At 46.7% G+C, this 10,929-nt stretch overlaps 1 protein-coding gene across 1 annotated transcript; it reads right to left on the bottom strand.

The window, feature by feature from the left end:
• Positions 1-54: 54 nt before the first annotated feature.
• TUBB2A (tubulin beta 2A class IIa) lies at positions 55-8,492 on the bottom strand. Its single transcript, XM_066623052.1, has 4 exons — positions 8,361-8,492; positions 7,316-7,424; positions 3,608-3,718; positions 55-2,437 (listed from the first exon to the last, which is right to left on the bottom strand). The coding sequence occupies exons 1-4, from the start codon at positions 8,415-8,417 to the stop codon at positions 1,377-1,379; spliced, it is 1,338 nt and encodes a 445-aa protein (XP_066479149.1). The 5' UTR covers positions 8,418-8,492; the 3' UTR covers positions 55-1,376.
• Positions 8,493-10,929: the final 2,437 nt, after the last annotated feature.

Here is a 10,929-nt window from a genome sequence, read left to right as displayed (position 1 = left end):
ATGTTGTGTTTAAGTAACTAGTTTAAAAGAATGTCAAAGCGACCAATTTCAATGTATACTGTGTGTCAAAATCTACCCTAAAGAAAACACAAGCCGGAAGCAGTTATTGAGAACACATGCCTTTATATAGAGTCAACATTAACACCACACAAAAGCCATCTGAATAAGTTTGATTTCATGACTGTTACAGAGATCCTTGATGAGTTTACACAATGCACAAAGAATGCCAAAACACACTGCCACGGAAAGCATGCTTCATCACAGCTATTGGGATCCATGCCTGCTCTATTAGCATTCTACTTTTAATCACTTCCCTCCCACCCCCATCAGTCTTAAGCTTTTTCATCCTCTTAGCAGGTTAGACTTAAGCTAGTACCAGTGTACATTCCTTTGTGGAATACTGGCAGCCATGACTGTGAACACAAATGTTTGAGATCTGACATCTTCCAGAAATATATTATAGCTACTGGACTAAAAGAAGCAAAGTTCCAAACAGCAAAGCCCAGTGGCATGGTTCCTTTCAGCAGATGAAATCCTAGGTCTAACTCTAAGAAGTCATCTGATTGAAGAGGTGCTCTTGGAAAAACCTGTAGGACAGGTTCTCATTTTGCAAGGTTGAAGTACCTGCATCAGTGGAGGAACCCACACCAGCAAATGCAAGTGTTCAGCATAAAAAGGTAATTAAAAACATAGGTTGCAAACACTTCTACACTGTGCATTGTCAGAACACACGATGAAGGAAAATAGCCAAAATTCACACACATCTGTGCAGTTTGAGCATAATCTATTTTTTTACATTTGCAAGAAAAGTGTTAAGGTGCAGGGGAGTTCTCTGGAAAACCCACCAAGGAGCGACAAAATGAGTTATTTTTGCCTTTGACAAAGGGCCAAAGCGACCACTTACCGCACTTGTTTATGGAGAAACAGACTTTTTACTCAGATAAACTATTAAATCACCTCTTCGACAAAGCTTTCAGGCCTGCAATACAGAATTACCGTGAACAAGCTTCTGTACCAGGAAGGTTGCAGGAACTGCAATTGCCTCCACAAAAAGCAGATGTATTCTTGGGATTAAATATTTTATTCATCGTTCAGCCCCTTCTATGCCACCAACTTATTATCTTAAGCACAGAGGCTCATTTCTGTTGCTCAGTTTTTATTATGACAATTTGTATTATGACAATTTATCTGTAAAGCTTCTTACTAAATTTTAAACTGTTTTCCCAATAAAGTATTTTTAAATATTTAAGAGTAGAGGTCATAAAACTGCCAACAGAGGCAACAGTGAAAAGCACCAAGTAAAACCAAAACATGCACCCATATAACTGATCTGCTCTCCCTAAACACTGGCCCAGTTGCACTAAACCTCCTTAAACTTAAGCCTCATCCTCCTCTCCTTCCTCTTCAAACTCCCCTTGCTCATCTGCAGTGGCATCTTGGTATTGCTGGTATTCAGAGACCAGGTCATTCATATTGCTCTCTGCTTCCGTGAACTCCATCTCATCCATGCCCTCACCAGTGTACCAGTGCAAGAAGGCCTTGCGCCGGAACATGGCCGTGAACTGCTCCGAGATTCTCTTGAACAACTCTTGGATGGCAGTGCTGTTGCCGATGAAGGTGGCGGACATTTTGAGGCCACGGGGAGGAATGTCACACACCGCCGTCTTCACATTGTTGGGGATCCATTCCACAAAGTAGCTGCTGTTTTTGTTCTGGACATTGAGCATCTGCTCATCCACTTCCTTCATGGACATTCTGCCCCGGAAAATGGCTGCCACCGTCAGATAGCGGCCATGGCGTGGGTCACAGGCCGCCATCATGTTTTTGGAATCAAACATCTGTTGGGTGAGCTCTGGCACTGTCAGGGCACGGTACTGCTGGCTGCCACGGCTTGTGAGGGGAGCAAATCCCGGCATGAAGAAGTGCAAGCGGGGAAAAGGCACCATGTTGACCGCCAGCTTGCGAAGGTCAGCATTCAGTTGCCCAGGGAAGCGGAGGCAGGTGGTCACCCCGCTCATGGTGGCAGAGACCAAATGGTTCAGATCTCCATAGGTCGGTGTTGTGAGTTTCAGTGTGCGGAAGCAGATGTCATACAAGGCCTCATTGTCAATACTGTATGTTTCATCTGTATTCTCCACCAGCTGGTGGACAGAGAGGGTGGCATTGTATGGCTCAACCACTGTGTCCGACACTTTGGGGGAAGGCATCACGCTGAATGTGTTCATGATCCTGTCTGGGTATTCCTCCCTAATCTTGCTGATGAGGAGGGTTCCCATGCCAGACCCAGTGCCACCACCCAAGGAATGGGTCAGCTGGAAGCCCTGCAAGCAGTCACAGCTCTCAGATTCCTTCCTTACCACATCCAGCACAGAGTCCACTAGCTCAGCTCCCTCTGTGTAGTGACCCTTGGCCCAGTTGTTCCCAGCACCACTCTGGCCTAGAGAAAAGCAAGGTACATATGATAAAATCAGTAAGATATAAAAAGGTTTCTCCCTCCCTGGGTAATGGCACTAAAATCGTTGCACTGGAACTATAGGCATGCCCCATACCTGTGAGCAATCCATTCCAAGGACTCTGCAGATACAGAAACTACGGATATAGGGAACCCTGTCTCTGCTCACCCCACGTGCCCATTAACATTATTTAAATGCTTACCCCAACAAAAGTGTTCTTGCTTTACAGGGTCTCTATAAGCATACAAGTTTATAGCAATGCACAGACTCCCTGCCTGAAGGCTTGAAAAGACTAGATTGAGGTTAACAGGAAGCAATTAACTTCCACTTCCTGTTAAGCTTGATCTAGTCTTTTCAAGCATTCAGGCTGCCAGTCGGGAATCTGTGCATCTCTGTAAGCTTGTGTGCTTATAACAACCCTGTAAAGCAAGAACATTTTTTATTGGGGTAAGCACTTAATGTTAATGGGCAGGTGGGCCCCTCTCCCCAGATCCACAGGTAACTGAATCTGTGCATACTGGATCCAGGGATATGGGGGCCCACCTGTACTGTCATGTGAGCCATGTCCCAACACACCTTACACATACTATACATCATTTTATCTGTCCTGTTAGCAAGTAAGGTGTTCCACCTCTACATACAATTATTGGATATAGTGCCAAGGACAAAGCAAAGCTGTTGTAGCCTTGAAACAATAGGTGGATTGAGCCAAGCAGCAATGCACATGGGGACAACCAAGATAATTGGGGTGGGGTGGGGGTCACAAAGCTGGCTCAGAGGAAATGCGATCTTTGTCTCTGATCCCTGAATACCTCTTTACTGTATGACATTTCTGCTCTCTGACAAGGGTTGAAAAACCTGGACTGCTCTTACTTCAGTGTCAATAGATGCTAACAGCCCATGTGACAAGGAAGCAACATTAATTTGACAGGATATAGAAAATGATCCCAATATAGTTGAATACAGCATAAAGAAAGGAGTGATGATTTGCTATATTTCATGCCAAGCAGCCAGATGACTAGGACATTTGGAATGGGTGGGTGTAGGTAGCAGCTGTGGGCAGTGTAGGGGGGGGATGTTCTGCAGCAGCTACTTACGATACATTTAACTCAAGGCAAGAACAAAGCTACCACAGTTTGAACAGCATTACATACCAAAGACAAAGTTGTCTGGTCTAAAGATCTGACCAAAAGGTCCAGACCTGACAGAGTCCATTGTACCAGGCTCCAAATCGACAAGGATGGCACGGGGAACATACTTGTTACCTGGAGGAAGAACAAAAGCCAGCCTTACAAACACAGCACTCTTGTTGAATCTCTGCCAACGACTATTCTTGGTTACTGCAACACCATTCATCAACAAAGTGTATTAAGTATCTTTTGATACAACAGGAAACTTTTACACCAGCTATCTCATGTCCAACAAAAATGAGATCTGTGAACAGATATTAATTGGCAACTGGAGCAAAACGAAATCAGATTTCTTAAACCAGCTTCAGAACACAGGCATCAGTCACGCTATAGCTTCTGCTGTTATCTTTGGATGGAAGAAAGAAACAGGCAACAATATTGATTTGATCCTTCCCCAGGCAGGGGTGAAGATGAGCTTCTCCTTATTCAAGTCCTCCTGCTGGAGCGAGGGGGAAGGGGCCCTCTTTGCCAAGGCTACCCAAAGCAGCCACTACAAAAGGAGGACAAGTGGACAGGAACAGCTGCTCTTTATGCAGCTTGAAATTGCAAGAGCAGGACCTGAGGCACAGGTGGGGCAGGCAGTCTTGAAGTTTGCTTGCCTCAGCAGAATTCTGACTCACCCAGATGAGTTATAGTGATGAGTGTGAACCAAAGGCCTCTCCTCTTGATAGAGGTAGCATTAGTGGTACAACCAACCAGTTCCAGGCCTAGTTTTCACAACTATGAGGAGAAAATAAGCTGCCTCTGGGCCGTACCACTGAATGCTCCTCTGTGCTAAGGAATTTCCTGCACGTAGCAAACTAGATATGATAGAGATCAGTTTAGTACAGTGATCTTCCTGCCAGGTTTCTACTGAATGAGTTTCCCTCCAAGACCACGCCATCATAAGAGCTCCTGCAGTCCAAAAGGTTATAGTTCAAAAAGCAGAGTTACCTCCTCAGTTGCTTTTTAAGAACTAGGCAGGATAGAACCAGGCAGGATTTTAGGGTACATCTAGGCAGGACAGTATCGGCAGCCAACCAAATGCAACACTGGTCATACCCATCAGAGGGCCCACCTAGGCAGCCTCTGAAACCCTAGTACCTAGTGACAGCAGTGGCCAAGGGATTGAGTGGGCCCATCATCAGCTCTTTGCTCTAGGACCCTGTCAGCCCCATTCTGGGCTCCAGATGTGTGAGCGGGGGCAGCAAGACGTGGCCATGAGCCAAACACTATAGCACTTGATGGTGGCAGTAACACTGACCACCACCTGGCCAGACAGAAGGTAGCAGCTGCACAGGGCAACAAGCTGAGCTTGACACTAGTGGCCAAAATTGTGAAAAAACTGGTACGTATGAATAAAACCATCATGTTATACATCATTAGAAAGGTAATTTAATGCAGAATGCATTGAAACAAACCTCTTTGGAATATTTGTATTCCATCAAAATTTATGGCCAATTAACCAGAAAATGAAAATACAACTGCCTTATGGAACAAAAAGTGGACAACTCAAAACTGAGTGGGTGGCAAGCTTCTGGAGCGCTGAGGCAGGTTTTCTGCCAATTTTCACATTTTTAAAAGCTCAGGTGTGACATCACTTCCAGGGCATATTTTTGAGCTCAGCACTGGGCTATACGATCATTAGCTATGCCACTGCAGTGGGGCACTAGCTCTTGGCACTCTTGCTGATGAGGGTGGTATCAGTTGATAAAGGCAGTTTAGGGGATAGTAAGAGGGAGAACAATGGGATGGTACTACCAAGAGCAACAGGATGGAGAGAATCTGAGTAGGCATGACACAAAGATGACATCAAGGAGAAGGCACAAATGGCAGGGGGAAGGAGGGGGAAAGAAAGCAAAAGACAAGGGGAAGAAGGCCAGGAAGGAGACAGCAAGGCAAGCAGCCTTCAGGAGGAAACTGGCCAAAGGGTCTCCACCACAGATGGACAGAAACCTATAGCCATCTAGAATAGTGATTTTCAACCTTTTTCATCTCGCGGCACACTGGCAAGGCACTAAAATGGTCAAGGCACACCATCAGCTCTTTGACAATTGACAAGGAACACTGTGCTGTCAATGGAGGCTCATATCCCCCAATGGTCCTATTGATAAATGACCCTCTCCCAAATTCCCGCGGCACACCTGGGAACCATTTGTGACACAACAGTGTGCCACGGCACAGTGGTTGAAAATGGCTGCTCTAGAAGAACTGGGATGGATCACAATTATCGCCTACAGAGCCAGCACTTGCTCTGTGCCACCAAAGTGGGTGGACCCAAGAGGGGATCCTGACTGGCTCCTGCAAAGGAAAGTGAACTGGGCACTTAAATACATGCACAAACCCCCACCCTGCTGGGAATGTAGAGCATCCATGTAGCCAGCAGTCACAAAAATAGTCCAGAAAAGGAAGCATAGAAGGTGAAGAAGCCTTTCAGAGCTGAGGCCCCACCCTGTTTTCTGTTGTACTGACGCCTCCATTTTCCAATTTTGAACTGCTAATAAAACACAAAGAAAGCACCACCCCTATTTCTGCATGCTCCATATGGCCTTGTGTCTCCACCATATCACACCATAATCTCTTGGAAGAAGAGCTGCCCCATGGTGTGGCAAGGAAGAATTCCCCATAGTTATATGCTCCCAGTAACTTAGCCCCAAGCACTGCATCTGCAGCATGTTCACCAAGTCATATACACCAGTTTATTACTGCTGGCTGGCTTGCAAAGGGGTGATCCACTAAAATGCAGAGTTGGAGGTAACAATTTGTACTTGTCAGGTTTGCTCTTTGGGGGCTTATAACACATGCACACATAAAACCAAGAACTGCCCACAGTAGAAATAGTTTCCAGGAGCAACTAACTCCAACCCAGTCTCTGGCTACCTTAACTGCATTCACCTGCAGTATTGTATACTGTGGACTAGGATAAAAGGCACATGTAAGATCAATACTATTTCCTTAATCCATGTAAGCTGGAATTAATGGGATGCTACACTGTCTGTTCCAAGCTAAAAAGCCCAAATATGGAGGAGGATTCCATGCATTTACTTTTCCAGTAGATAAGTGCACATTTACATCTATAAAAGCCTGGAAAAGGTGAGAAAACATTTACTGCACCAGTCTCACCAAAAAGAAAAAACCACAGTGACTTAGGGAAGAACACAGCTACAGGTACACTTGTATGGGAAGGTTCACTGTAACAAGTCTTGATAGGCTTATTTGCCTTTGGGCACAGAACTATGTCTAAATGAACTTAATCCAGAAGCAACAGTATCTACATATTCTAGTTAGGCAACAAAGAACTAGGTTAACCAAGAAGTTTTAAGTAGGGCATTTAGCCCATCAGTCACTTAAAGCGATTTCACTGATTTTAAAAGATGGCCTTCGTTACTATCAGGATTTTTTTTTTAATCTGCAATTTTTTCCCCTACACATACTGACAAAGACTGGATGGCCAGCCCCTCTTCAGAAGAGGATTCTGCCCACAGCATTCAAGAACACCTCTTCTACATGGGCCCTGATGCAATAGATGTGGATCATTAAAATGTGCTTGCTGTCCATAAGATAAAAAGCGCATATGATTTCTGTATTCATGTGCAATTCTATGACAATAAGCCAGCGAAGGTTTTATTAGTCCAGTGCCAGTATCTTTAAAGGAAACAAGTCATCTTCAGAAGCATAGGGTGTTAACATTACCAGCTGCTTCATTGTAGTAGACGTTGATTCTTTCCAGCTGCAGGTCGCTGTCTCCGTGGTAGCTGCCGGTGGGGTCAATGCCGTGCTCATCGCTGATGACCTCCCAGAACTGGAATGGGATTGTTGGAGAGCTATTAGCAACTGCCTTTCCAAAGCCAAGACAGCTGACCCCACATGCTGCTGCTGCTCCTGCCACGCCTAGCAGCCAGCCTTAGCTGCATTCAGCAGCCATGCTCCCTCCTTGCCACATGGGCCACCAGTGCAAGTTAATCCATCATTAAAATCGCATCCTACTAAAGCAAAAGAAGGCAAACAAGAGGCACCTCCTTATAAGCACTCAGCCCAACAGGTATTGTTAGTGTTACAGCAGAGGCAGTGGCCACAGGGCATCTGGGAACAACTGCAGGGGTCATTTGACAGAAGAATTAAAGCTATGCATACATGGCACACACATACACAGGGTTAAAGCCAAGAATTAAAGCCATGCATGTATAGCACACACATACACAGGGCGATTTTATTTTTAATAAGGGATTATTTGGCATAGTGATCTGTCCACCCACACACGCGCGCACACACACCCCCATCGTGCGTGCTTCTCAAGGCAGGGATACAGCCTCTGCAAAGGGGCGAGGCAACCACCGCCTGCCTTTATAGCTGGACTGCTGTCTCAGCCGGGAGGCGTGTGACGGGGTAGGGAGGAGGGAGAAGGGGGCGAAACCCACCACCGATCAGGGGGATGAAGGCTATTAAAAGGGAGCCACTCGCGTCGAGAAACGAGGCGCTTGATCTTTTCCACCAGAAGGGATTGTGAAAGGGGGGGGAGACGGGAGCCATCATGGGGAGGGAGAGATTCTCAGGTTTTGTTTCTCGAGCTCCACATTACAAGAATGGCTGCTGCTGCTGCAGCTGCCCCCCCCCGCCCTCCTCCAGCTCCACACCCAGGGGACGCCGACGATGCTCCTGGTCCCCACGCCCAGCGCCTCCATTGCAACCAAAGAGGCATCCCTCGCCTCCCCCCTTGGCGCCCCCCCAGTGTCCCCACCTTGGCTCCGATCTGGTTCCCGCACTGGCCGGCTTGGATGTGCACGATCTCACGCATGGCTGCGGCTCGACTCTGCTCCGGGCTCCCTCCCACTGACTGCCTTCAGACGGCAACCTGCCCTGCGCGCACCAGCAGCTGGAATCGCAAGGGCGCGGCTGCCCGCCCGCTCTTTTATGGGGAGATGCGCGGCTCCTCCCCCCGCCGTCCGCTCCCAGCCACTGGCAAGCCCGGCTGGCTGGCGAGGGCGGCGCCGGAGGAGCGCAGCGCTCATTGTCTCTTGCGCCGGGGGAAGGGGAAGGCAGGCAGCTCCTCCCTTCCCGCACACTTTCCCACGTGCAAAGGAGAAAGCGGGCGGTGGCAGCGCCAGGAATGGACTGGCCTCGTCTGCCAGGAAAGTCGTCGCCGTTCATGGCAGACGCTTCTGCATTTGAAGAGGCCGATCTTCCCAGGCCACCCCCGGCATCCTCTGTTCAGGGCGCGCTCCTCTCCTCTTCTGGTGGATGCGCCTGCAACAGAGACCATTTTGGTGCCTCCCCCCCCCCCCCCGACCAGCACTGGAAGGCCTTGCCCACTCAGATCACAAAGCAGCAGTAGCACTAGCTAAGCATCATCCGTAGACAGGCTCTGAGCCCAAGCCTAGGCATGTCTACTCAGAAGTAAATCCTATTGTAGTCAATGTGACTTACTCCCAGTTAAGTGTGGATAGGATTGCAACTGAACAGCCCTATCCACACTTTCCCGGGAGTAAGCCCCATTGACTGTAACGGAACTTACTTCTGAGTAGATATGCATAGGATTGGGCTGCTAGGGCCAATCTTTCCAGCACTGGTGCAACTGCAATGCAGTCACAGAGGCTATGTGATTGCCTCCCCGCCACAGGATGCAGCGCACACCCCATTGGCACGGCTGCGCGGGTACTAGGATTTGGCCTTCAGTCTCCAGATTAGCAATTTTCAACCATTTTCATCTCATCGAACACTGACCAAAATTGTCAAGGCACACCATCAGTTTTTTGGCAAAGGCACATTGTGCTGCTAGTAGGGAGCTCACATCCCCCAACTGCCCGACTAATAGTCCCTCCCCCAAACTCCCATGACACACCTGGGACCATTCATGGCACACCAATGTCCCACTGCACACTGGTTGAAAATTGCAGCTCTAGGTAGCCTCTTTTTATTCTGCTGCAAGCAGAGATCATATAAAACTTGTCTGAGGACACAAGAGGCCGTAACTATACAGCAGAGCATATACTTTGCGCGTTGGTTGGTACAATCCTTGGCAGAACAATATTGGGCAATGGTTGTACTTGGTATTGGTACAGGTCTTATTCATGTGTATTAAAACCAGCTGTAATCCTTATAACAAACGTCATGTGCTGGGTTAGGGCCCAGTCCAATTCAACTTTCCAGCACTGATGCAGCTGTGCCAACAGGGCATGTGCTGCATCCTGCATTGGGGGGGAAGCAGTCATGGAGGCCTTCAGGGAACATTTGTTCTCTTACCTTGGTGCTGTATTGAGGCTGCAATGGCGCTAGAAATTTGGACAGGACTGTGCCCTCAGTTGTGACCAATTCATCCAAAATGCCTAGCTGAAGATACTGAGGAGGGGTATTTAAAAGGTTTTGCAATGGTCATAGTCAAGGCCAACCCAGGACCTCAGCGCCTGAGGCAACATGCCAAATACTTGCTCCTGTGTACCCCTTACTGACATGCCAGCAGGCCCGTAGCCAGAATTCTAGAGGTGGGGGGGGCAACCATTTTTTCGGGGGGGGGGGGCAATTATGTCAGGTATCTATACTGGTGTGCAAAATGTGCAAAATAAGTATGGAGAAACATCAAAGACCCATATCTAACCCAAATTTCATTAGGAGGAAATATTTTGGGTTGTTTTTTTGTTGTTGCTTTTTTTGAAAAATGCATTCATTATCTATAAAGCAATCTAACAATGATCTGCATAGAATACATGTATCTCTGTATGCAATGTAAAATCTCTTTGTCTACATAGAAATAACATGCAACTTGTCCTTTCATTTTGGACACCAGTGCAATACACAGACTTGCAACACCACAAAAGTAAAACATATCACAGGTAGTATTTACTTGTATTGAAAGCCTTTCATTTGCTTAAAAGTAAATTTACTTTACCTAAAAGCAAGAGGAAAGATATTGAAGTAAAATATAGCAATACCATGGAACATTAGTTTTTTTACATTATTCATTACTTTTAAAAAGCAAGGTACAGAAGATTTGAAACTACCTAGTCGAGCTGAATTCTCCTATCTTTCTGCGAATTGAATCTTCTTAGAACCTTTTCCACACTTGGTTCTCTTTAGCTCAAAAGCTAGGTATACTAAATTAGCCATTCTTGAGTGAGACATTGATAGTCTTTGAGGTCTCTTAATTCGTGTAAGCACTGAGAAGGTCGATTCACAAACAGCTGTGCTACATGCAAAAGTTCTTACTGCCGCTAACATACTGTAACAGTCTTCAAAGGCACTCCGGTGTTTGTATATTTCACTGAAGAAATTTGGCTTTTCAATGTTGTTCTTCACAAGGAAATGTTTTACTA

This window comes from Tiliqua scincoides, chromosome 4 (assembly GCF_035046505.1).
Source record: "Tiliqua scincoides isolate rTilSci1 chromosome 4, rTilSci1.hap2, whole genome shotgun sequence".
In the NCBI taxonomy this organism is placed as follows: domain Eukaryota; kingdom Metazoa; phylum Chordata; class Lepidosauria; order Squamata; family Scincidae; genus Tiliqua; species Tiliqua scincoides.
This window is presented reverse-complemented; position numbering and strand designations above follow the sequence as displayed.

Excerpts from the sequence above, each read along its gene's own strand:
- TUBB2A (XM_066623052.1), bottom strand. The coding sequence starts at position 8,417 with ATGCGTGAGATCGTGCACATCCAAGCCGGCCAGTGCGGGAACCAGATC. Across the intron at positions 7,425-8,360 it reads GGAACCAGATCGGAGCCAAG|TTCTGGGAGGTCATCAGCGA; the intron begins GTGGGGACACTG and ends ATCCCATTCCAG. Across the intron at positions 3,719-7,315 it reads CTACTACAATGAAGCAGCTG|GTAACAAGTATGTTCCCCGT; the intron begins GTAATGTTAACA and ends TTCTTCCTCCAG.